The 27,819-nt window shown below is 48.1% G+C and overlaps 1 protein-coding gene across 1 annotated transcript in view; it reads right to left on the bottom strand.

Annotated features, from left to right (window-relative positions):
- Positions 1-27,819, bottom strand: part of utrn (utrophin) — a 560,528-nt gene that overhangs the window by 278,780 nt on the left and 253,929 nt on the right. The window contains 4 exon segments of the mRNA XM_038808060.1: positions 6,968-7,117; positions 15,152-15,287; positions 15,812-15,987; positions 27,303-27,453. Coding sequence (XP_038663988.1) covers positions 6,968-7,117; positions 15,152-15,287; positions 15,812-15,987; positions 27,303-27,453 — 613 coding nt within the window.

Below are 27,819 nucleotides of genomic sequence, written 5' to 3'. Positions count from 1 at the left end.
AGCTGCTGGAGACTCAGACAGCCCAGGGGGCCGCAATCCGGGATCTGCAGCAGCAAGCCTCCAAAAGAGAGGATGAGGCCGCGGCCCTCGCGGGGAAGGTGGAGATGCTCCATAAAAAGTGGCAGGAGCGGTTCGAGGAGATGGAGAACCGGTCGAGGCAGAAAAATTTACGGATCCTGGGCCTCACGGAGGGGCTGGAGGGGTCAGACTTGGCGGCCAATGTGGTCGTTTTGTTGAACTCGCTGATGGGAGCTGGGTCCTTCCAGGGGCCCCTGGAGCTGGAGGAGGCCCACAGAATACTGGCCAGGAGGCCCAAGCCGAATGAGCCACCGCGGGCGGTGCTGGTGCGGTTCCACCGGTTCGGTGACCGGGAGTGCGTGCTTCGGTGGGCCAAGAAAGAGCAGAGCAGCAAGTGGGAGAACAAGGTGGTGCGGATCTACCAGGACTGGAGTGCGGAGGTGGCTAAGCGGAGGGCCGGGTACAACAGGACGAAGGCGGTGCTCCACAGACAGAGTGCGAAGTTTGGCATGTTGCAGCCAGCGCGTCCGTGGGTCACCTACAAGGGCCGTCACCATTATTTCGAGTCCCCGGAGGAGGCGTGGGCCTTAGTGCAGGCCAAGAAATAGGACTCAAACTGAGGGTCAGGGATGGGGGTTTTGTATGTAAATGTAATGGTGTCTATTTTTTGGAGGTGAGGGTTCTCTGTTTCATGCAGGATGTGTGTTGGCTTCAGGGTGGGTGGGGCATTGTCTTTTTGTATGGGTCTGGTGGACGGGTTCGGGCAGGGAGGTAAACTGGGAGTGCGGGGAGCTGGTGGTGGGGACCGGTAATGGGAGTTGCCCTAGAGGAGGCGGGGTTGGGCAGGGCGAAAGCGTGGGATTTCCTCTCGTTTCCCACGCTGCGGGGCGATGGGGGCGGGGTCGGGGCTGAGAAGCATGGGCCTTTGCTTGTTTTTATTTTCCAGCGCAAGAGCGGGGGGGGGTATCCTGCTGATGGGTACAGAGGAGGAGGAGTAGCCCCACGTGGGGAGGGGTCGGAGGTGTGGTAGTGGGTACCCGGTTGCTGCTTAAATGGCCAGGAAGGAGCTGGAGTATGCAGGGGGGTGCGGGGGGGGGGCCGCCGTGGGGAACAGCCCGAGCGGGGGGCGCTGGCCAGTGGCGGGCAGGGGATGGGTTATGGCTAGTCGGCAGGGGAGGGGGGGCAAGGAGCCCTCTGATCCGGCTGATGACTTGGAATGTGAGGGGGCTGAATGGGCCGGTCAAGCGGGTCTGGGTGTTTACGCACTTGAAGGGGCTGAAGGTGGATGTGGCCATGCTCCAGGAGACGCACCTGAAGGTGGCGGACCAGGTTCGACTGCGGAAGGGATGGGTGGGCCAAATATTTCATTCAGGGCTGGATGCGAAGAATCAGGGGGCGGTGATCCTGGTGGGAAAGAGGGTGTCGTTTGAGGCATCAAATGTAGTGGCTGACAATGGCGGGAGGTATGTGATGGTGAGTGGTAAGCTGCAGGGGGAGCGGGTGGTGCTGGTGAATGTCTATGTCCAGAACTGGGACGATGCGGGGTTTATGCGGCGCATGTTGGGCCGCATTCCGGATCTGGAGGCGGGGAGCCTGATCATGGGGGGGACTTCAACACGGTGCTGGATCCCCCATTGGATCGATCCAGGTCCCGGACGGGTAGGAGGCCGGCGCCTAAGGTGTTATGGGGATTTATGGATCAGATGGGGGGGGGTGGATCCCTGGAGGTTTGCGAGGCCAGGGGCCAGGGAGTACTCGTTTTTCTCCCACGTGCATAAGGCCTATCCCAGGATCGATTTTTTGTCCTGAGCAGGGGGCTGGTTTCGAGGTGGAGGATGCCGAATACTCTGCCATAGCCATTTTGGATCATGCCCTGCACTGGGTGGACCTCGGGCTGGGGGAGGAGAGGGACCAGCGCCCGCTCTGGCGTTTGGCGGTGGGGCTGCTGGCAGACGAGGTGGTGGGCGGGAGGGTTCGGGGGTGTATCGAGAGGTACCTTGAGGCCAACGATAACGGGGAGGTCCGAGTGGGGATGGTCTGGGAGGCATTGAAGGCGGTGATTAGAGGGGAGTTGATTTCCATTCGAACCCATAGGGAGAGGGGAGAGCAGAGAGAGAGAGGGAGAGATTGGTGGGGGAGATGGTGAGGGTGGACAGGAGATACGTGGAGTCTCCGGAGGAGGGACTGCTGGGGGAGCAGCGTAGCCTTCAGGCCAGGTTTGATCTACTGACCACCAGAAAGGCGGAAGCTCAGTGGAGGAAAGCACAGGGAGCGGTGTATGAATACGGGGAGAAGGCGAGTAGGATGCTGGCACACCAGCTCCGAAAGCGAGACGCGGCCAGGTAGATTGGAGGAGTGAAGGATAGTGATGGGAAGGTGGTGCGGAGGGGGGTAGACGTTAATGGGGTCTTTAGGGACTTTTATGGGGAATTGTACCGGTCTGAGCCCCCGGTGGGGGTGGAGAGAAATGGGGCGCTTTTTGGACAAGCTGCAATTTCCGAAGGTGGAGGCGGGGCAGGTGGAGGGACTGGGGGCGCTGATTGAGCTAGAGGAGCTGGTCACAGGGATAGGGGGCATGCAGTCAGGGAAGGCGCCGGGGCCGGATGGGTTTCCGGCCGAATTTTATAAAATGTATGCGGACCTGTTGGGCCCCTGTTGGTTCGGACCTTTAACGAGGCAAGGGAGGGGGGCTTTGCCCCCAACTATGTCACGGGCGCTGATTTCCTTGATCCTTAAGCGGGACAAGGACCCCCTGCAATGTGGGTCATATAGGCCAATCTCGCTGCTAAATGTAGACGCCAAGCTGTTGGAGAATATCTTAGCTACAAGGATAGAGGATTGTGTGCCGGGGGTCATTCACGAGGACCAGACGGGGTTTGTAAAGGAAAGGCAGTTGAATACCAACATACGAAGGCTCCTCAATGTCATTATGATGCCAGCTGTGGAGGGGGAGGCGGAGATAGTGGTGGCATTAGACACGGAGAAGGCCTTTGATAGGGTTGAGTGGGGGTATCTGTGGGAGGTGTTGGAAAGGTTTGGGTTTGGGGAGGGGTTTGTCCGTTGGGTGAGGCTGCTCTATGAGGCCCCAATGGAGAGTGTAGCCACGAATAGGAGGAGGTTGGAGTACTTTTGGCTGCACCGGGGGACGAGACAGGGGTGTCCCCTGTCCCCCTTGCTCTTTGCGTTGGCAATTGAGCCCCTGGCCATGGCGCTGAGGGAGTCAGGGAACTGGAGGGGTCTGGTGCAGGGTGGGGAGGAGCATCGAGTGTCGCTTTATGCGGACGACCTGTTGCTGTATGTGCCGGACCCGGTGGGGGGGAATGCTGGAGGTGATGAGGATTCTCAGCGAATTTGGGGGCTTTTCTGGGTATAAGCTCAACCTGGGTAAGAGCGAGCTGTTCGTTGTGCACCCGGGGGATCAGGAGGAGGGGATTGGTAGGCTCCCACTGAAGCAGGCAGGGAGGAGCTTTAGGTACCTGGGAGTCCAGGTGGCTAGGAGCTGGGGGGCCCTGCACAAGCTTAACCTCACAAGACTGGTGGAGCAAATGGAGGAGGAGTTTAAAAGGTGGGATATGTTACCGCTGAGCTGGCGGGTAGGGTGCAGTCCGTCAAGATGACGGTGCTCCCGAGGTTTTTGTTCCTGTTCAAGTGCCTCCCCATCCTTATCCCAAAGGCCTTTTTTTAGGAGGGTCAACAGGAGCATCACGGGGTTTGTATGGGCACACGGGACCCCGAGGGTGAGAAGGGTGTTTTTGGAGCGGAGCAGGGATGGGGGGTGGGGGGGGGGGGGGGGGGGGGGGCTGGCGCTGCCCAACCTGTGCGGGTATTACTGGGCTGCCAACGCAGCAATGGTGCGTAAGTGGGTAATGGATGGGGAGGGGGCAGCATGGAAGAGGATGGAGATGGCGTCCTGTGTGAATACGAGCCTGGAGGCGCTGGTAACGGCGCCGTTGCTGCTCCCTCCAACGAGGTATACTCCGAGTCCGGTGGTGGTGGCTACCCTGAAAATTTGGGGGCAATGGAAACGGCATAGGAGTCCCCGATATGGGGGAACCACCGGTTTGTCCCGGGGAGCGTCGATGGGGGGTTTCTCAGCTGGCACAGGGCAGGTATTAGGAGGTTGAGGGACCTGTTTGTAAATGGGAGGTTTGCGAGCCTGGGTGAGTTGGAGGGAAAGTTTGGGCTCCCCCCGGGGAACATGTTTAGGTACATGCAGGTTCGGGCGTTTGCCAGGCGGCAAGTGGTGGGGTTCCCTGTGTTGCCTCCGCGGGGGGTTCGGGACAGGGTGCTTTCGGGGGTATGGGTTGGAGGAGGGAAGATTTCGGACGTGTACCATGTTATGCAGGAGGTGGATGAGGCCTCGGTGGAGGAGCTGAAGGGTAAATGGGAAGAGGAGATGGGTGAGGAGGTTGAGGAGGGGGGCGTGGGCGGATGCCCCGGAAAGGGTGAACTCCTCCTCTTCTTATGCGAGGCTTAGCCTCATACAGTTCAAAGTGCTGCATAGGGCTCATATGACCGGGACAATGATGAGCAGGTTCTTTGGGGGTGAGGATAGGTGTCCTCGGTGCTCAGGGAGCCCAGCGAACCATGCCCATGCATGCCCTTTGGGCATGCCCAGCGTTGGGGGACTTTTGGAAGGGGGTAGCAAGCACGGTGTCGATGGTGGTAGGATCCAGGGTTGAGCCAGGCTGGGGACTCGCGATATTTGGGGTAGCAGCAGAGCCGGGAGTGCAGGAGGCGAAAGAGGCCGGTGTTCTGGCCTTTGAATCCCTAGTAGCCCGGCATAGGATTTTGCTTCAGTGGAAGGATGCGAGGCCCCAGGCGTGGAAGCCTGGATCAATGACATGGCGGGGTTCATTAAGTTGGAGAGGGTGAAATTCGCCCTGAGGGGGAAATAGGCCGGCAGCAGCAGCAACCTTTGGGGGGGGGGGGGGGGAGAGGAGTTGGTTCGGTGGGAGGGAGAATTATGTACATGGGTTGGTTGGATGTGGCGGGTGTTATCTCTTTCTTTGTTGTTTTCTTTTTGTAGTTGCTGGGGGGGGGGGGGGGGGGTTGGTGTTTGTTCTTTGGTTTTTAATATGGTTGTTTGGTTAATATTGTTTTGTTGTTTATATTTTGTGAAAATCTTAATAAAAAAAATTTTTTTTCTTTTAAAGTCTCTGATCCTATCTGGGGTGGCAAAAGCATTATTGGCTTTTAGGGAGCAGATGTGGGGGCAAATCCGTGGAGGTTTTTGCATCTTAGTGATAAGGATTTTTCTTTTTTCTCTCATGTCCATCAGGTTTATTCTTGGATTGACTTCTTTGTTGTGGGTATGTCTCTCCTTCCTTGGTTGAAGAGGGCATAGTATTCAGCAACTGTGATCTCAGACAATGCCCCACGTTAAATGGATTTAGTATTAGTGCCAGGTCCCTTTCATCGCCCGTCACGGAGATTGGACACGGTTGTTGGCACACAATGGATTTTGCGAGCACATATTCTGCACCATTGGGGAATACGTTTAATGAGAGTGAGTCTATCTCAACCTCTGCTTTGTGGGAAGTCCTTAAGGTGGTCATTAGGGTGGAGATAATTTCCTGCAAGGCACACCAGGTAAGGATTGGGAAGGTGGATCAGCAGAGGCTGGTGGTTTCTATCCTTGAGGTGGATCATCAGTACCCACTTGCCCCTACATCGGAGTTGCTGGAGAGTAGAAAGAAATTGCAGATGCAATTTGAGTTACTCTCAAAGGGTAAGGCGGTTACTCAGCTACGACGCTGAAAGGGAACATTCTATGAACATGGAGAGAAAAGACAGTCGGCTTTTAGACCACCAGCTGAGGAGGCAGGCTACCTGCGGGACATTGTGCAGGTAGGGGACTCGGGTGGCAGTTCGAGTTCCGCCCTACTGAAGGTTAACGCTGCGTGTGAAGTCTTTTGTCGAAGTCTCTACAGATTGGAGCCCCCAGACGCGAGTTCGCCGATGATGTAGTATTTGGATGGGTTATCCTTCCCGGTGGGGGGAAGAGAACGGAAGAGTTAGAATCTCTATTGGGCTCCGAGGAGATTATGAAATGTACTGGTTTAATGCAGTCGGGAAAAGTTCTAGGCCAGATGGGTTCCCCATCAAGGTCTATAAATTTGTGGGGCAGCTGATCCCACTGATACTGGACTTGTTTATTGATTTCTTGCCCGGGTAGGGGTATTGCTGGTTACTTTGGCACAGGCCTCTATTTGCTTGTTTCTGCAGGAGGTCAAGGACCGAACAGACGTGGGTTGTGTCGGCCTATCTCATTGTTGAATGCCGATGCTAAATTGCTGGCTAAAGTGCTAGCACTGCAGTTGGAGCTCTGCCTTCCAGAGGTGATCTCGGATGAACAGGCGGGTTTTGTCAAAGGTTGACAACTGTCAGCCAATATACGTTGATTATTAAACATCATCGTCTCCCCCTCTCCAGTGCCTGAACCGGAGGCGTTTGATAGGGTGGAGATGGGGGTCTCTCTTTGAGATTCTTTGGAAGTTTGGTTTGGGCCAAAAATTATATCTTGGATTCATCCTCCGTAGAGGGCCCCCACCACAAGTGTTCATACAAATGCCTTTAGTTCGGGTACTTTGAATAGGGGTACAAGGCAGGTTCATCCATTGGCTCAGTTTTTGGTTGCTTTAGGTATCGAACCATTGGCCACAGCGTTAAGATCTTCCACTGAATGGAGGGGGATAAAGCAGGGAGGGACTGAGCACAGGGTCTCCTTGCATGCAGATGATCTGCTTCTTTATATCACAGACCCAATCTCCGCCATGGATGAGATATCGAAGCTATTTAGGAATTTTGGTTCCTTCTCGGGGTTTAAATTGAATTTGGAGAACAGCGAATACATTCCGGTGAATCCCCCAAAATGAGGGCCAATCCCCTTGAAGTAACCTTTAAGATGTCAATTATTAGCAGTCATTTTACTAAAAGAGACACTTGCCTTATTCCAGCTTGAATTGATATTTCTAAGTTTTGCAGAAAGTATGTCTCTTTCTTGCAGACTGAGGTTTTTATCTGAAAGCACATCCTGAGCAATACTGTTCAACATGGTCAGATTATCGCCTTGCGACTCCAGGTCTGTTGCTGAAACCTGCGAGTAATAGAAAACAATACTTAAGTGACACAATAACCTCCAAATATACCCACCTCATCATCGCTATACCAATACTCTTATTCGGTAGCAACAATGAAAATCATGATTTAGGTTAGTCATGGAGAAGAGAAAAGAAACAATCTAAATTGGGACAAGCATAAATTGAATGAAAATGAAAATGAAAATCGCTTATTGTCACGAGTAGGCTTCAATGAAGTTACTGTGAAAAGCCCCTAGTCGCCACATTCCGGCGCCTGTCCGGGGAGGCTGATACGGGAATCGAACCGTGCTGCTGGCCTGCCTTGGTCTGCTTTCAAAGCCAGCGATTTAGCTGAGTGAGCTAAACCAGCCCCTATGGATGAGAGTCAGGGTAAAACGGAACCAAAGACGGACAGGAAAATCGTTACAGGCACAAAGAGTGATCTTTAGGAAATGTTACAGATCCAGCTACATTCCAGTAAGAACAATGGTAGGGGAATCAAAGTCAAGGCACCCTGGATTATGAGGGAGGCAGAGAATGCGACAAAAGAAAAACAAAAAAAGAGGGTACATGACACATAGAACAATACAGCACAGAACAGGCCCTTCAGCCCTCGATGTTGTGCCGAGCCATGATCACTCTACTCAAACCCACGTATCCACCCTATACCCGTAACCCAACAAACCCCCCCCCACCCTTAACCTTACTTTTTAGGACACTACGGGCAATTTAGCATGGCCAATCCACCTAACCCGCACATCTTTGGACTGTGGGAGGAAACCGGAGCACCCAGAGGAAACCCACGCACACACAGGGAGGACGTGCAGACTCCGCACAGACAGTGACCCAGCCGGGAATCGAACCTGGGACCCTGGAGCTGTGAAGCATTTATGCTAACCACCATGCTACCGTGCATGCCAGGTAAATTCTTCAGATGAAGCCAAATTCAATATTTGAGAGGGGAGTGAAGAGGAAAATAATGACAGAGATAATGTGAGAATGAAATTGCAGTTAAGGTAAAAGAGAACCCAAAAGTGTTCTGGAATGTGAATCACAAACAGTTAGTAAGAGATGGGGTGAGGCTGATTAGTGACAAAGAAAGCAATATATGCTTAGAGGTGCACGGCAATGCTAGAATACTTAATTTGTACTTTATATCCATGTTTGATAAGAAAGAGGGCACCAATATCTGGACAAAGGGAGATTGTAGAGTTCATGGACAGGATAACAACTGACAGTCTTTCCAGTGCATCCTGTCAATGTTTAGAGTGGAAGATTACCTCGCCTGGATGGCTTGCTTCTCATATTGCAAAGACAAGTTAGAGTGGATATAACAAAAAAGTTTGCCATAATCTTACAATTTTACAAAGTTACGGGAGAGATCCTAGAGAATTAAAGAGTGGCAAATGTGACACCCTTCTTCAAGAAAGAGTGGTAAATTTGGTAGACAGTGTGCTTGCCAAGGTTCAGTGCTGGGACCACTTGGTAAACAGTAAAATTTTAAACTTTGCCCGTGATTAAAACTTGGAGTGGCAAACAATCAGGATAGTATAAATCAAATGTACTAGGACATGAACATACGAGTAGAATAGAAAAAAACAGTGGCAAATGCAATTTAATACAGACAAGAGTGAGGTGATGCATTTTGGCCAAGAGATATGGAGAGGGAATACAGACTCAGTGGCACAAAAGTAACTTCATTGAAGCCTACTTGTGACAATAAGCAATTATTATTATTATAAAGAGTTGGCATAAACAAAAGGGTCTGTGGGTACATGTGCACAGATCTTTGAAAATGGCCTGACATGGCGGCAGCCTCCGTCTTGTAAGACAATGGTTTGTGCTGTGGTGGTCAACTCTGTTAAGCATCACCTGATGTGGCTCACAGTCCCCACTCCGGCAAAGCCGTCTCTGCCGCATTTGCTGCAGAGCAAGACAGTGGACTGAATGGTGCATGATTCACTGGCCTGTTTTCCCTGGGCCTGCTTTGCCGCCAGTTGAGATTTTTGTTTTTTCTCCCCACTTTCCATGTCCTTCCAAACATCCTCACGAGGTCACAGCCTTCAGTAACTGTCTCCCAGTTGTCAGTATCAATATTCACCATCTTCATATCTTGCTTGCAGGTGACCATGTCGCACAGGAATGGGCACTACGGAAGGTCTTTGTATATCTGGCTGTCATCCATCTGATGAATCTGACCAAGCCAGTGCTGAAGTTGTTGGCTAAGCAACGAATGTATGCTAATACGATTAGGACCTCGGAGTTAGTGACAATGTCCTATTGTGAGATGCTGAGAATACATCCAAGGCAGCGAAGGTGGAAACTGTTCATCCTTTTCTTCTGAGTAGCATATGTTGTCCAGGTCTCACCAGAGTGCACCGAGGCTGCAGGCTTGGTCAACTCACAATTTTGTGTTCTTAGTCAGGTTGCTGTTGTTCCACACTCTCTTACACAGATGGGTAGAGGATTCCGTAGAGGATCCTCTCACATGGATAGAGGATTGGTGAACTGATAGACCCAGACTCCGATACAGACTTACACTTTTGGGGGCCCTGCACTCTCCATCTTCATGAGGTCCCATGTATCGACCTGCCGCAAATGACAGCACATTGTACCCCTATTGTCTTCAAGCCCCACCCACAATGACACCAATGCTCTCCTGACCCTACCCCCCCCCCCCCCCCCCCCCCCCCCCCCCCCCAGCTCACACAATCCAAGCTACAAAAAAACCCAAATCACTGCTCAACTGCTTTTTAAACTTATGACACCTGTAATTGATTAATTGAAATCCAAGCCCACGTGTTGTCAGCTTGACGGCAGAGATGGTCAATATTGCGATCAGTGTCTCTTGAGGTGAGCAATCATGAACTGGCTGATTAGCAATGCAATGGAAAAATCAGCCAATTATAGGTTTGAAACAAAGCATAGGCCAGTGAAGGACAGAATAAGCCAGAAAAAGTCCAGTGCAGGAACAAATATTCCAATGATGTGGAGTGAACAGTCCAAGTCTATTATCAGTGGCTTTGCTGACAACTGTCAGGATTTCATTCTTTGTCCAGAAGAGAAGAGACTTTCCGAAGGCCAGAATTGAGAGCGATGGTGGTTACTCACCAGTTATAACTGTCTGCATGTGACCAGCCTATGCTCTCTTTGGAAAAACAGAATTTAGGCTGGGGAACATGGCAGAAGAACAGATTCTCTAGATTTTCTTGCTTCATCAGTTGTTTGCAATCTATGGAAATTTAAATAACTTTTCTTCTGCACTTTTTCTTCACAAAATCATCAATACATCAGCGTAGGTAAAATCTTATCAGGATGCATTTTCAATCATCAGAATTGCTGAACTTGTCAAATATTCCTGACTTAACGTACTTTGCAGATAATTTTCGCTCTTTTCAATACAGAGAAAGAACATTCACTGGAAGCATTTGTGAAAGATACTTTTAAAAATGTTTTCAGAATGGTTTCTACATTTGGAAATGTTGCCTGAAAACCATCATATACAAATCTGTACAAATCAGCAAGTGATCGTGAAGCACAGAGCTTATCATTATCAATTAAATCAATTGCTTCACTTCATCTTTGAAAAGTTTTGCGTCTATGACCTTCCGATATAATTCAATTAATCACACTGTGGCAGCTCTTAGCATTCTCAACCAAATTTTTGTCGAAAAGCACACAAAATAATTCAAGTTTTCTTCAAAGATTCTTCTATTCTGCAGTTGTACCATTTTTGTGTCACAAGTAACACATTGATCTTCTCTTTCCCTTTTGTAGTGATTTCATTGGATCTAGTTTCATCAAAAAATAACTTGCTTTGTATTGCTTCTCATCATCAGAGGGACTTTGTTAATGTTAGTGCCTCTGCTTCATTAAGGACGTTCAAGATGAGGTAGACATTTTTAATCAGTAAGGGAATCCAGGGTTATGGGGATAAGACAGGAAAGTGGAGTTCAGGATTATATCAGATCACCATGATCTCATCAAATGACGGAGCAGACTTGATGGGCTGAACAGACTACTTCTGCTCCTACGACTTATAGTCTTATGGGCATAACAGCTACAGAATTTGCGATGCATGTGTTGATTTTGGCATCAAGTGGCAGATTGCTGGTGATTGTGAAGGTTGGATATGTGAAGTTATTAATAACCTCCAGTGTCACCTTGTGAATCCTGATGGCAACATCTTGGACCATGACATTTGTCTTCCTAGTGCTGATGGTCAAACCAAACTCTTTACAGGCATAACAGAGTTTGTCTATTTGCCACTGAAGGTAGTGCTCAGTACAGAATGCTACTGCGGTATCATCATTGTACAGCAAATCTCCGACTTGGTGCTTCTTTGATTTGGATTTCAGACGAGAAAGGCTGAACAGTTTTCTGTCAGCTCTAGTTAAAAGTAGGCACCGGTTGTCGATGACCCAAAGCCATATACCATCAGCAAAGAGAAAAATATGCCAAAGAATGTCAGTGCCAGAACACAACCCTGTTTGGCGTCACTGCGCATCTCAAAGGGATCCAATATTACCTCGTCATAGCTGACCTTACCTATCATATTGTCAAGGAAAGAGGAGATCACACTGAGCAGCTTTGGTGGGCAGCCAATTTTCTCCAGCAACTTAATAGACTGCCTCAGTTGATATGGTCAAACACCTTCATGAGATTGAAGGCTATTTTTTCTTTCATGGGTCTGGGTGCCGCTGGCAAGGCCAGTATTTGTTGCCCATCATTAATTGCCTTCGAACTGAGTGGCTTATTAGACCAATGTTGAGCACAGTTAAGAGTCAACCACCTTGCTGGAGTCATATGTAGGCCAGACCCGGTATGGATTACAGATTTCCTTCCCTAAATTTCACCAGTGAACCAGGTATGTTTTTGCAACATTGAATGTTAGGTCCATGGTCACCATTACTACTTTATATTCCAAATATATAAATTATGTTCCATCAGCTGCCATGGTGGGATTTGAACACACCTCCCAGAATAATCCCAGGCTGGGCCTCTGGATTACTAGTCCAGTGATATTAATACAATGCCTCCATCGCCCCTTATAGTGGCCTCCTTTGTTCACAACATTTGTCTTCCAGCTGCCAAACTGAGAAGATCATGTCAACTGTTGATCTTCCAGCTCTCACTGGGGTTCAAGGTAGATGTGGTTCAGCCAAGATCTGCAGTCTGACGAGGGCAACACGGGCAAATACATTTCCCATGATGGGCAGCAGGGAGATTCCTTGATGGTTGTTGCAATCATTCCAATCACCGTTGTTCTTGTACAAGGTCACAACCTTTGCATCCTGGGCCACTGCACCCTGCCTCCAGCAAAGAGAGAGATGTTTAGGCAATTACAGAAGTGCCAGTTTCCCATACTTGAGTGACGGCTGTATAGCGTGAGAAACTAGTGCTTTGTCCGTAGCAAGCGGGTCAGTAGCTTTAAGTGCAGGACAAACTGAGAAAGTAGTTAGTAAAGCAAATGAGACCTTGAACTTCATAAACATAGCTATTGGGTTCAAAAGCAGGGAAGTTATGCTCAATCTTATAAAGTTTTGATTGGGCCACAAATAGAGCACAACACATTTGGAAAAATGGGAGGGCCCTTGAAGGGGTGCAGAGGAGATTTACTAGAATCGTTTCAGGAGCAAGTGATGTTAGTTACATGGTTAGATTGAAGGAGTTAATCATAGAATCATAAAATTTACAGTGCAGGAGGTCATTCGGCCCATCGAGTCTGCACTGGCCCTTTGAAAGAGCACCCCACTTAAGCCCACACCTCCACCCTATCCCCGTAACCCAGTGACCCCACCTAACTATTGTTTTTGCACACCAAGGGCAATTTATCACGGCCAATCCACCTAACCAGCACATCTTTCGACTGTGGGAGGAAACCGGAGCACCCGGAGGAAACCCACGCAGACACGGGGAGAACGTGCAAACTCCGCACAGCCAGTGACCCAAGCCTGGAATCAAACCTGGGACCCTGGAGCTGTGAATCAACTGTGCTACCGTGCTGCCCACAATTGGGATTGTTCTGCCAGAAGCAAAGGAGATTGAGGGCAGATCTGATAGGAGGGTATATGGTTTTGACAGGTTTAGATTAAGTAAGCAAGAAAAGTTCTCTCTGTTAGCTGATGGTAAAAGGACTAGAGACACAGATTTAAGGTCCGGGGAATGAGATAAATGGGAGATACAAGAACAAAGAACAAAGAAAATTACAGCACAGGAACAGGCCCTTCGGCCCTCCCAGCCTGCGCCAATCCAGATCCTTTATCTAAACCTGTCGCCTATTTTCCAAGGATCTACTTCCCTCTGTTCCCGCCCGTTCATATACCTGTCTAGATGCCTCTTAAATGATGCTATCGTGCCCGCCTCTACCACCTCCGCTGGCAAAGCGTTCCAGGTACCTACCATCCTCTGCGTAAAAAACTTTCCACGCACATTTCCCTTAAACGTTCCCTCTCTCACCTTGAAATCACGACCCATTGTAACTGACACCCCCACTCTTGGAAAAAGCTTGTTGCTATCCACCCTGTCCATACTCCCCATAATTTTGTAGACCTCAATAGGGTCCCCCCTCAACCTCCGTCTTTCCAACAAAAGCAATCCTAATCTATTCAACCTTTCTTCATAGCTAGCATTCTCCATCCTAGGCAACATCCTGGTGAACCTCCTCTGCACCCTCCCTAAAGCATCCACATCCTTCTGGTAATGTGGCGACAAAGAACCACCTTTTTTATGCACAGGTGTTAACGACCTAGACATTGTTGCCTACTAAGGTGGCTGAAGTGAAGACAATTTATGATTTTAAAAGGAAATGGGATGGATACTTGAGGGTGAGGGGGATAGAGTTGGGAAGGGATTAATTTCAATGAACGGAGTGCTCTTAAGAGAGTCGACAATCTGACAAATCGCCTCTATGTCACAATAATTCTGGCTATGTTTAAATACTAAGCCACGGACTATATTCAGTCACAGATGTTGAGAAATTAGAAGTAAATTGCTGGTTGGTATTTGCATTTATAAGAAGGACACAATCAATTGTGAGGAGGATGTCAGATTGACCTGCACTATACATGATACAATACGGGGCACAGAAGGGTTACTGGATGAGGTTAAACCTTTTAAGATAGATATAGATTGAACAGCGCTACCAGATTATGTCAGGACAATTGCAGGACAAAGGATAAATCAAAACTAATTTGTCTTGCACCTTCCCCAAATCTGCTTAAAGGGGCAAGAACAGAAAGCAACACGTCATTCTCAGCCAGATGATGCTATCACAATTATGATAATCTAAAAGACAAAAGGGGCGGTTCTGCCCGGGGTTGCACCCGGAGAATAGTGGGAGAGCCACTAAATGGGATTCATGTCAGGCAAACAGGTTGAAATGCTCTCGTCCTGTGGCACCAGGCGCGATCTGGTTCATGCCCTCACTGAGCGTGAGCCAACTTACATATTTAAACGTGTTTAAATATGCATTTCCGAATTTAAGGCGGGGTCTCCTAGCTCCCAGGATTCATCGGTGTGAATCACCACTCGTCTCCATCAACGGACACCAGATGTGATGACCACGCCGGGGGATTCAGAGGCCATTGGAGCCTTTGGGTGGTTGTGGACAGGGCACCCAGAATGCCAAGGGGCAGGACGTGACAGGGGATTGGCCATGAATGGGTGGGTGTCATGAAGGGAGACCAAAGGGGGCAGTGGGTACATGCGAGTGGGTGTCGTCTCTGCCGGTGAGTAAGAGGGTGGGGGGTGCTGTAGGTTGTCTGGAGATTGGGACACCCTGTAAAACTGCCTCCCCAATCTGAGGAGCCGGCCTAGCCGCCGTCTTTCGGTCCTGCACATCTCTTTCCTGGTGCAAACCTACCCAGGCTCCAAATAAATGACTAGGTGTGGGTGGATTGCAATGGGACTCCCACCAGTTTTTTCGCCCAAAATGGCACTTAAGACAGTCATTCATTGGAAGAATTCCATCCAAAAAGGAAATATTAAAATTTTAAAATGCATTAAGTACATCAACATAGACTAAAAAACACATATTGCATTTGGCTTGCCTTTAGCTCCTTCAGATCATGTTCCCTCGGTGGCAAATGCACAGCCCATAACGCGCTCTGCACCTTATCTAACCACAATCCAAATTCATCCAGCTGGTTCCTCAAATCAGAGTATCGTTGGCAATCTCCTTCAAGTCTAGGAACAGAAAATAACAGTTCTTAGCACAAATGAAGAACCAAGGAGCTGGGCACAACTTATTCTTCTGACGTTTACACTAAAGAAAATTTTTCCTGGTAACTTATAACACTATAGTAGTGTTGACGCTTACATTTGAGAGATTAAGGGTTATGGTGTTCGGGCCAGAAAGTGGAGCTGAGTCCACAAAAGACCAGCCATGATCTCATTCAATGGCGGAGCAGGCTCGAGGGGCCAGATGGCCTACTCCTGCTCCTAGTTCTTATTTCCAGTCAACTGCCTCCCCTTTCCAACCAAGTAACTGGTGCTGGTTGAATGTTATTTCAACCAAATAAATCTTTTGTAGCAAAATGAAAATTAAGCTTTATCCTGACAGTTGTAGATGATGGTTGAATAGAAAAGTTTCAAACAAAACGGCACAATAATCAACGGTTATAAACATCTCTGTGAAACAAAATTTCCACCACAATTCTCTCGGAATGTGCTGAAATAATGACTCACTATCCACCCCTTCATCTATTTACCTTTGGCGCCTGTCTTTAACTTCCACAGAAAGTGTTCTCCAGCGTTTATTTAATCCACTAAGCTTCTCCTGCAGTAGACATCCATCCGCTGTTGAAAGTTGGGGTATTATGTCTGCACCAGAGGCATTTAATGTTACATACACTGGCATGTGGCTGCTGACACCTTCTTCGAGTTCCTATCAGGGAAATAACAACATTGTTACAGAAAGGATACCGGTCATGTACTACCTCGCACTTCATCCAAAACAGTTCATCAGCAGTTCACCAACAAAGCAATTTCACCTGAACCAAAATGAGGTGCAAAACTAGTGAAACTGCAACACAGGATTACATGCACGCTAAAAGGAAGCATGTTATAAAGACCTAAGTGATCTAGCAACATCGGATCAGATAAAAGCTCTGCAGTCTTGACACATCCAGTCGCGAATGGTGGTGGGCAATTGAACTGATGGGAGGACGAGGCTCCACAAACGCTCCTATCTTGTATAAAAAGGGAGCCCAACATGTCAGTGCAAAAGACAAGGCATTCACAACCATCCGAATGGATGATCCATCTCAACGTCTTCCCAAGGTCCCTGGTTTCGTAGATGTCAATTTTCAGTATTCACTCTACAAGACATCAAGAACGGCTAAAGGCGCTAGATATAGCAACACCAACATGTCCCTACTACATCCTGGCAATTGTACTTGTGCACCTGAACTAGCCATGCCCAAAAAAAAATCTGCTCCAGTACTGCTACAAAACAGGCATCTACCCATCATCATGGAAGATTTCCATATCCTGCTCACGGAAATCAGGTGACAGCCATGGTGTGAGTGGTCACACATTTGTCAGCTCCTACTCGAGGCTGATTTTTCAGACTTTTTCCCCGTTTATAGGGTGGGTGTTTTGCGGAATAAAGGTGTAGAGATGGCTGGAGAAAAGTTTGACTCCACTGGTGGGGCTGATGTTTGGAGCCACGGATCAGAAGTGGGTCGAGAATGAAGGAGCAGTTGGAGCAAGAGAATCTTTGTGCGACACAGCTTAAGATGGCGAAGGGTAAAGGTCTGCTTTGCCTGCGCAATGGTTGACGGACCAACTAGTGGAATTTTTTAATGAAAATTTAGCTGGCAGAGGTAGCAGGCACAGGAGAACATAGCCAAGACGGTGGAAGTGTTGAAAGCGGGAATTGATCGTGTGGAGCATAAGCTGGAGTCCCAGGGCCAGGCTTTTCGGAAAGGGGAGGCGGCGGGAACCACGAAGACAGCTGGCCTCGTTGGCGGCCGAAATATGTGTGATGCGAGAGACCCAGAAGTGGTTAAAGGAGAAGGTGGAGAACTTGGAGAACCGCTCCCGAAGGCAGAACCTAAGAATCGTGGGTATGCCTGAAGACATCGAAGGAGTGGATGCTGGCACGTATGCAGCCAAGATATTGGAAAAGCTGATAGGGCAGGGGTCCTTTGACCGGCCCCTGGATGATGACCGAGCGCACAGGGCGCTGATTTTAAAGCCGCAGGCAAACGATCCGCCAAGGGCAATGCCGGCGCGTCTTCACCGGCCCTGGACAAGGAGAAGATACTGAGATGGGCAAGGCAGATGAGGAGATGCACCTGGGAGGGGAGTGTGTTTTGGGTATATCAGGACCTGGGTGCGGTCTTGGCAAAGAGGAGAGCTGGGTTTAATCGGGTGAAGGCTGCCCTCTTTAAAAAAGGGGATGAAGTTTGGGATGTTGTACCCGGCTCACCTCTGGGTGACTTTTAACAGCCGAGAACATTATTTTGAGACACCAGAGGAGGCGATGGAGTTTTGAAGAGGCAATGGACTAGCAGGTGATGGAGGACATTGAACTGCGGAGGAGGGGTGAGGAGATGGGTACTTTTTAATGGTTTCTTCCTGTATCTTTTGCTTTGTCGGTTGTTGGAGACCTTTTCTTCTTCGAGATGTTTTATTGTGACGGAGGGCGAGTGCACCCTTTTTGTCCTTGTTGCATTGTTGGCTCCGAGGTGTGCGAGCGGGGAGGGGAGGGAAATCAGCTGGGGTAGGAAGCTTAGGCGGGGTGATCAGGTATTTAGTGCAGTAGAGGGGGATGGGGTAGTTGTTTTGTTTAAGGGAAGGGGGGAGGTGGGTTGCTGACAAAGATGGTGTTGCTGTGGCTTAGCATGGGAGAGTGTGGTGACAGTGGACATCTGGGTGTGAGCATGGAGGGGTGGGGGCTGGCCTAAAATGGTTGATCGGCAGGGGGGCGGGGTGCCCTCCGACCATGTTGGTTACATGGAATGTGAAAAGATTAGTTTTAATCTTGAAGAAGGACAAGAATCCAGAACAGTGCGAGTCCTACCGCCCGATATCACTGCTGAATGTAGACACCAAGTTGGTGCCATAGATCTTAGCCTACGGATTGAGGACTGTGTGCCAGGGTTCATAGGAGAAGGCCAGACAGGGTTTGTAAAGGGGAGGCATCTGTCAGCCAATGTTAGGCATCTGTTGAACATTATAATGATGCCCTCTGAGGGACGGGATGTAGAGGTCGCTATGGACACGGAGAAGGCCTTTGATGGGGGTGAATGGGAATATTTGTGGGAGATACTGAGGCGGTTTATGTTTGCGCAGGGGTTTGTGGATTGGGTCCGGTTGTTGTACCGGGCACCGGCAGCGCGTGTAAGGACGAACCGGGTGAGGTTGGGGTATTTTAGACTACATCATGGGATGAGGCAGGGTTCCCCACTCTCCCTATTGCTCTTTGACTTAGCGTGTGAGACACTGTCAATGGCGCTTAGAATGTCATGGGGTTGATAAGGGATTGTGCAGGGAGGCGTGGAGCATGGGGCAGACGACCTGTTGCTCTGCATATCGGACCCATTTGAAAATATTGGGGGGGGGGGATGATCATGGACACTTTGGTGGAATTCGGCCGGTTTTCTGGGTATAAGTTAAACATGGGGACAGCCAACCAGGAGAGGGGCAGGAGAGAAGGTTGAGCGAGCTGCCGTTGAAGGTAATGGGGACGGGTTTTACGTATCTGAGCATCCAGGTGGCGCGGGGATGGGAGCAATTACATAAATTGAATTTGGCCCGGCTGGTGGAGCAAATAAAGGGGGATTTTAAGAGGTGGGACCGGCTCCTGCTGTCTTTGGCGAGGCGGTTGCAGTCCATGAAGATGATAGTACTGCCGAGGTTTCTTTTCGTATTCCAGGACCTTCCAATTTTTATCTTCAGGAAGAATGAATACATTGATCTTGGTGTTAGTGTGGGTGGGGAAAGCCCCACGAGTGAAGAAGGTGCTTCTGGAGCAGCGACGTAGGGGGGTGGGCTGGCCTTGCCAAATTTTATGAATTATTACTGGGCGGCAAATATAGCCATGGTCAGGAAGTGGGTAGAGGGGGAGGGGTTGGTATGGGAGTGGATGGAGGCAGCCTCCTGTAATGGCACTAGCTTGGAAGCACTGTTGGCGGCACCTCTGCCATTCTCGCCAGCCAGCTACTCCCCAAGTCCGGTAGTGTCCGGAGCACGTGGGGCAGCACCACCAGAGGCTGGAAGGGGCCACAGTTTCAGCTCCAATCTGTGGAAATAACAGGTTTGTTCCTCGGGGGGCCTGAAGCGGTGTTCCAGGGGCGGCAGCGGGGGGGATTGAGCGGTCTGGAGATCTATTCATTGGGGGGGGGGGGGGGGGGGGTTGCTTCCCGAGCTTGTAGGGACAGGTAGAGGAGAATGAGCTGCCCAGTGGGAATGAGTTCTGGTACTTATCAATGCAAAACTGTGAGAGGAAGCTGGTTCCATCCTTTCCTGACCTGCATCCTTCGGGGTTGCAGGACAAGATGGAGTCGAAAACAAGGGTTTGTATGGGGACGGTGTCGGAGATTTATAAAGAATTAATTGACTCGATGAGCACCCTGATAGGAAAAGTTAAGGGGACGTGGGAGGAGCTGGGGAGGGTTCTGAAGGAGGATCGGAGAAGGGTGAATGCATCCTCTTCGTGCACTAGGCTTAGTCTTATTCAATTTAAAGTAGTCCACAGGGCACATGCGACGTTGGCCAGAACGGGCAGGTTTTTTGAAGGGATGCAGGATAGGTGTGGGCGGTGCGCGGAGGGGCCCGTGAAGCTGGAGGGATTTTGGTGGGGGCCCACTGATGTCTGAGGTGCTGAGGGTGAAGGTGGTCCCAAGTCCAGAATTGGCCATTTTTGGAGCGTTGGAAGTCCCAGGAATCCAAGGCAGCAGAGTAGCAGTGGTTAGCACAATTGATTCAGAACTCCAGAGTTCCAGGTTCCATTTCCGGCTTGGGTCACTGTCTGTGCGGAGTCTGCACGTTCTCCCTCTGTCTGCGTGGGTTTCCTCCGGGTATTCCAGTTTCCTCCCACAGTCCAAAGACCTGCGGGTTAGGTGGATTGGCTATGCTAAATTGCCCTTAAGTGTCCAAAAAAGTTTAAGTAGGGTTAGGGGGATAGAGGGTTAGGGGGATAGAGGGATAGGGTAGACGTGTGGGTTGAGTAGGGTGCTCTTTCCAAGTGCCTAATGGCCTCCTTCTTCACTGTAAATTCTATGAAATCTTGGTGAGAGAGGTCTACGTTTTGGCCTTTGAGCCCGGAGACAGATCCTGCTAGGATAGAGGGTCACGGAGCCGCTGAAACCTTTTGGGGGGGGGGGGGGGGGGGGGGGGGGGGGGGCTCAATAGTTTTAATCTTGAAGAAGAACGACCTTGCGGAATTCCTTAGGCTGGAAAAAATCAAGCTCGTCTTGAGAGGGTCTATGGAGGGGTTTGCCTGAAGGTGGAAACTGTTTATCGACTTCTTCGAGGCTAGTTAAGTCAGCAGGGGGAGGGGAGGGGGATTTGGGGGTTTAAAAAAAATAGATGAGCGGCAGAGGGAGGGCGGGGAGTAGGTGCTGTTTATTTATTTGTTATGAGATTTCCTGCTTGTTCTCTTTTTGGTTTTGCTTCTGTTTGATTTCTGTGGGTTTCCTCCGGGTGCTCCGGTTTCCTCCCACAGTCCAAAGATGTGTGGGTTAGGTGGATTGGCCATGCTAAATTGCCCGTAGTGTAAGGTTAATGGGGGGATGGTTGGGTTACGGGTATATGGGTTACGTGGGTTTAAGTGGGATGATCATTGTTCGGCACAACATCGAGGGCCGAAGGGCCTGTTCTGTGCTGTACTGTTCTATGTTCTATGTTCTATGAATATATGTATATATATATTATATATACACAAACATATACATAAATGGCTGAATAAAAACACTTTTTAAAAAAAAAGGTATATCCTGCTCACAAAACTGAGGACAAACTTAATGTTCAACTAGGGCCACTCAATTGCTGACCTGCTTGGTCCAAATACGGACATGGAGCCGAATTCCAAAAATGAGGAGAGAGTGACTAACCTTGACCAGCATTTGACCCGAGTCTGGCCTCAGCAAGGTTACAATCTGCTGGAATCGAGGGAGAACAATTCACTGCTTGGAGTCATGCACTAAGTAGATGGTTGTGGTCTTGGGAGGTTTAGGTACAACAACCTTGCATACAAACAAAGAATGACGGCGACTCAGCCCTCAAGCCCGTTCTGACATTCAATAAGATCATGGTTGATCTGACTGCAAACTCCACTCCACATTCCTGCCTACCCCCTATAGCCTTCTGTTCCCTTTTAAACAACAGTCTATCTAACTCTGCCTTAAAAAGATTCAAAGACTCTGTTTCCATGGAGTTTTCAGGAAGAGTTCCAAAGATTCAGAGCTCTCCAAGAGAAACGATTTTGCCTCAGGATCTTATTTGTTGCAATCAAGTTGCCTCTTACTCTTCCAAAATGTAGCAGATGAAAGCCTAGAATTGCCAACATTTCCTCAAACGACAGCCTGCCCATTCCAGGTATTAGTCTAGTAAACCTTCTCTGAACTGCTACCAACACATCTGAACCTTTCCTCAATTAAGGAGACTGATACTGTAAACAGTACTCCAGATACAATCTCACCAATCCACCATATAACTGAAGCATAATCTCTAACTTTGCAATCAATTCCCCTTGCATTAAACAGTAACATACTATGAACTTTCTTAATTATTTGCTGTACCTGAATACTATCCTTTTGAGACTCATGCACTAGGAAACCCGGATCCCTCAGTATGTTAAGAGATCTGCAATCTTTCACCAGTCAGATAAAATGCTTCACCTTTTATTCTTCCTGCTAAATTGGACAATTTCACCTTGTCCCACATTATACTCCATCGCCAGATTTTTGCCCACTCGCATAACCTATCTATATGCCTTTGCAGCCTACTCGTGTCCTCTTCACAACTTACTTTCCTACCCAACTTTAGCAACCTTGCCTTCGGTCTCTTCATCCAACTTCAGCAACCTTGCCTTTGATCTCTTCATCCAAGTCATTTATATAAATTGTAAAAAGTTGAAGCCCAAGCAATGATCCCTGTGACATACGACAAGAAGAACAAAGAACAAAGAAACACGGGAGCAGGCCCTTCGGCCCTCTAAGCCTGTGCTGATCACAATGTCCAAACAAAGAAAAACCTTCTGCCCTTACTTGGTCTGTATCCCTCTATTTCCTCCCTATTCATACACCCATCCAGATGCCTCCTAAATGTTGTTAATGTGCCTGCGTCCACCATAACCTCTGGCAGCACATTCCAGGCACCCACCACTCTCTGCATGAAAAAAGTACTCCACACATCTCCCTTAAACTTTCCCTCTCTCACCTTGAACCTGTGCCCCCTTGCAATTGACACTCGCACCCTTGGAAAAAGCCTCTGACTATCCACCCCGTCTATGCTTCCCATACTTCGATCAGGTCTTCCCTCAGTCTCTGTCTTTCCAGTGAAAACAATCCTAGTTTATTCAACCTCTCCTCATAGGCAACACCCTTGAGATCATCCTGGTGAATTTTCTTTGCTCTCTCTCAAAAGCTTCCACATCCTTCTGATAATGTGGTGACCAGAACTGCACGCAAAACTCCAAATACGGCCGAACCAAGGTTTTATATAGCTGCAACATGATTTCCCAACTCCTGTACTTAATGCCCCTGTAATGAAGGTAAGCATGTCACGTGCCTTCTTAATCACCTTGGCCACCTATGTTGCCACTTTTAGGGAACTGTGGACCTCCACGCCCAGATCCCTCTGTACGTTAATGATCCTATGGGTTCTGCCATTTACAGCATAATTCATATCAACATTTGATCCGCCAAAATACATCACCTCGCATTTGTCCGGATTAAACTCCATCTGCCATTTCTGTGCCCAACTCTCCAATTTATCTATACCTTGTTGTATCCTCTGACAATCCTCGGCCCTATCAGCAAATCTGCCAACCTTTGTGTCATCCGCAAACTTACTAATCAGACCACCCACATTTTCCTCTAGATCATTTTAAATATATTACAAACAACAGAGGTCCGAGCAATGATCTCTGCGAAACACCACTAGCTACAGATTTCCATTTGGAAAAACACCCTCCCACCACTACTCTGTCTTCTATAACCAAGCCAGTTCTGTATCCATCTAGCCAACCCACCCCGAATCCCAGCCTTTAGTAATGCGCTTGACAAGGTTCCACATGGCAGTCTATCATGTGGAACCTTGCCAAACGCATTACAAAAGACCATATAAACTACATCCACAGTCCTTCCCTCATCAATTTTCTTTGTCACCTCTTCAAAAATTCAATCAAGTTGGTGACATGTGACCTTCCCCGTAAAAAACATGTTGCCTGTCACTAACTAGTCCATTTGCCTCCAAAAGTGCTGTCCCTCAGTATCTTTTCCAAAAGCTTCCTCACCACTGATGTCAGGTTCACTGGCCTATAATTTGCTGGATTATCCCTGCTTCTTTCTTAAACAAGGGAACAACATTGGTTATTCTCCAGTCCTCGGGAACCTTGCCTGTGGTCAAAGAGGATGTGAATATATCTGTTAAGGCCCCAGCTATTTCTCCCCTTGCCTCCCGCAGTAACCTGGGATAGATTGCATCCGACCCCGGGCTCTTGTCTACTGTAATGCAATCTAGGAACTCAATAATTCCTCCTTTGATATATTAACGTTCTCAAGAGCGGTCACACACCCATCCCTGACCTCAACATCCATCATGTCCTTCTTCCTGGCGCATACTGATACAAAGTACTCATTAAGGATTTTACCCACTTCTTGTGGTTCCACGCATAACTTCCCTCCATTCTCCTTGAGTGGGCCTACTCTTTCTCTTACAACCTCCTTGCTCCTAATAAATGCATAAAAAGCCTTAGGATTCGCCTTTTTTAATGTATTTTATTCCAAACATATATAAAAGATTACAAAACACAAACAATTCGGGGAACAAACTCCGCAACACACAACTATACAGCTTGTACAAATTTTTCCCTTTTTCACCAACCCCCATGACGGACAGCTCCTCAAACACAGCCACGAATATCCCCCACCTTGCCTCAAAGCCCTCCGCTGAACCCCTTACTTTATACTTGACCTTTTCCAGTTGAAGTCTTATAAGTCACAAGCCAGGCTGCCAACTCAATTCTTCGCCAGGCAATCAGAGGCGAAGGCCACCACGTCAGTGTTCCTCCCCTCTATTAGCTTTGGCTTCTCCGATATCCCGAATATTGCCACCAAAGGGTCCGTCTCATCCTCCTCCCCCACTACCCTTGTTCGCGCCACAAACGCTCCCGACCATAATCTCCAACTTCTCAGCCCCAGAACACATGTGCATGATTCACTGGTCCCCGCCCACACTTCTCACACTCGTCTGCCACTGCCTCAAATAACCCACTTATTATTTCCCAAGTCATACGTACCCTGTGTACCACCTTGAACTGTATCGAGCTTATCCTTACGCATGAGGTCGTATTTACCCTTCGTAGCTCCTCACTCCATACTCCCCAGTTTATCTCCCCCTCCCACTTCTCCTTAATCTTCACCTCCCTGCTCTCCCAGCCACCCATGTATGTCTCCGATCCTGCCCGCCCCTTCCACATCCGAGAGCAGAAGTTGCTCTAACAGGATGTAACTCGACAACCTGAGGAAGTCTTTACAAACCTTCCGCATGAAGCTCCTTACCCGCAAGTACCTAAACTCACTTCCTCTCAGGAGCTCTACCCTCTCCTTCAGTTCCTTTATACTGGCAAACCCCTCTTTCCGGTACAGATCTCTCATCTTAACCAGTCCCACTTCTCTCCACATCTATACATACCATCGATCCCTCAGCTTAAAACCATGGTTTTCGCACAGCGGTGCCAGCACCGACCCGTTCTATCCTGAAATGCCTCCTCGGCTGGTTCCAGACCTTTACTGTGGACTGCGCCACCGGGCTCTCTGAGTATTTCCTTGGCGCCATTGGCAATGCGCAGTCACCATAGCCCTCAAGTTGCACCTCCTACAGAATTCTTCCTCCACCCTAACCTATTCTGCTCCCTCTCCTTCCCACCACCGCCTCATCTTCTCCATGTTCGTCGCCCAGTAATAGTGTAGCAGGTTTGGAAACACCAACCCTCCCTTCTGCCTGTCTCTATAACAGGGTCCTCTTAACCCTTGGTACCTTCCCTGCCCATACAAAGTCTGAGATAATCGTATCCTTGGGATTGTCCTTGACCATGTTTGCTAAAATGATGTGGAGATGCCGGCATTGGACTGGGACGAGCACAGTAAGAAGTCTTACAACACCAGGTTAAAGTCCAACAGATTTGTTTCAAACACGAGCTTTCGGAGCGCAGCTCCTACCTCAGGTGAAACAAACCTGTTGGACTTTAACCTGGTGTTGTAAGACTTCTTACTATGTTTGCTAAAGACATTCATGGCCCGTTTTAGCCCTCCTAATTCCACATTAAGTTGCTTCCTACTTTTGTTGTACTCAAGGGCTCTTGTCAGTTTTTAGCTGCCTAGACCCATTGTATGCTTCTTTTTCCTTTTGACTAAGCTTACAATTTCCCTCATCATCCATGGTTCCCGAATCCTGCCATTTCTATCCTTCATTTTTGCGGGAACATGCCTGTCCTGCACTTCAATCAACTGGCCTTTAAAAGCCTCCCACATGTCAGGCATGGATTTGTCCTCAAATAGCCACTCCCAATAACATTCCCTAGTTCCTGTCTAATTTGGATGGAATTGGCCCTCGCCCAATTAAGCACCCTCACCCGCGCGCCACTCTTGTCCTTATCCATGATACCCAAAACCTTATGGCATTATGGTCACTAAGCCCAAGCTACATCTTGCCAACTAGAAAATGAGCAAATGTCTATTCCCTGATTCCTGTGATCTGGCCAATCTTCTGTCCATGCCACTACGTTGCCCCCACACATGAGTTTTTATTTTCTGCAATAACCTTTGGTGTAACACCTTTTCTAATGCCTTCTAGGAATTTAAGTATAGTACATCCACTGGTTAATCCTTATCCACAGCACATGCTATTTCTTCAAAGAACTTCAACAATTTGGTTAAACCCGAATTCCTGACCACAAAACCATGTTGTCTCTGCCTGATTATCTTGAATTTTGCTGAATGCACTACTATAGCATTTTAACTGTAGCTTTACTAGCTCCTTACGTATTCGCTATGTCAGACATCAAGCTTTTAGTTTCCTGCTTTCTGCCTCTTTCCTGTTTTGAATAAAGAAATTACATTTTTTATTTTCCAATCAACTGCAACCTTCCTTGAATACAGGGAATTTTGGAAGATTAAAACCAACGCATCAACTATCTCACTAGTCATTTCTTTTAAGATCATATATCAGGAAAGTAGATGTAATTTTAGATGAGCTGTATTTGCATTGTTAAATGTTAGAAAAAGAGAAGTTTCCAATAAGTCTCAGGTGAAAGGAAAATCTCACAAACATTAAAATCACTTCAGATATCATTCTGGCTTCTCACTAGCCAACTTTGTCTCGGCTCTGCCTGTCTTTATTGAATAGTTCTCTGTTCTAGAAACTATTTCCCCTCTTCCTTTCACCTCAGACTTATTGGAAACTTCTCCTTTTTCTAACATTTAACAATGCAAATATAGCTCATCAATGCTCTGGGGACCTGGGTTCAAATCCTATCATGGCAGATGGTGAAATTTTAATTAAATAAAAATCTGGAATCAGAAGTCTAATGATGACCATGAAATCATTGTCAATTGTCATAAAAACCCATCTGGTCACTAATGTCCTTTAGGGGAGGAAATCTACCATCCTTACCTGGTCTGGCCTACATATGGCTTCAGATCCACAGCAATCTTAAATGGCCAGCAAGTCACTCATTCCAAGAGCAATTAGGGATGGACAATAAATGCTGGTCGAGATAGCAATGCCCACAGACAATAAATACGGAAAAAAATGGTTTTATGGAGATGAAATGGTTGTTTTGCTGTGCCTCAAATTTTCAACTTTGCAATATCACTGATTAAATCACCTAGGTCACCGATTAATAGTTTCCTTCTAAATGACATTCAACGCCAGCAAAGAACAATCCTCTGTTTCCACACAAACACAAAATCTGCAGCTATGTTCACGTTTTGGACATGTGAATAGAATGAATCACAAACAACTCACCTGTTGGTGAATCCTCGCTTTCTCCAAATCTAGCCTGCCATTTTGGCATTGGGCGCCAGGTAGTATCTGTTCAGCTTCCATCACCCATTGATTCAGGTCATTCAGGTCACAGTGAAACCGTCGCCATTCCTCCACTGCCTTATCAAAACAGCTGCAAATAAAAGGAAAATTTACATTCTGAGGCCCTGTTGCTGCTTCACTCTAAGTAGATACATGCAGCAGGACTTCCTCTAACAGTATCTTTCTTGCTGCTTTAGGAATTGGAAAATATGGTGTAAACTCAATGACCGAAAGGCCCCCTTCTGTGCCATAAATGACTAAAATATATACCTGATTTACCTGTTGAAACCCTCACATTCAGCTGGCACTCATCACAAGCCAATCATATCAACAACTTGCATTTATATAGCGTTTTTATTGAAAGAAAATGTCCCAAGGGACTTGACAGAGGAATTATAAACCAAATTTGACACCAAGCCACATGAAAAAATATTAAGGCAGATGACAAAAAGCTTGG

Source organism: Scyliorhinus canicula, chromosome 1 (genome assembly GCF_902713615.1).
Source record: "Scyliorhinus canicula chromosome 1, sScyCan1.1, whole genome shotgun sequence".
Classification (NCBI taxonomy): Eukaryota; Metazoa; Chordata; class Chondrichthyes; order Carcharhiniformes; family Scyliorhinidae; genus Scyliorhinus; species Scyliorhinus canicula.
Note: the sequence above shows the minus strand (reverse complement) of the source record. Positions and strands in the feature narration are given on the sequence as shown.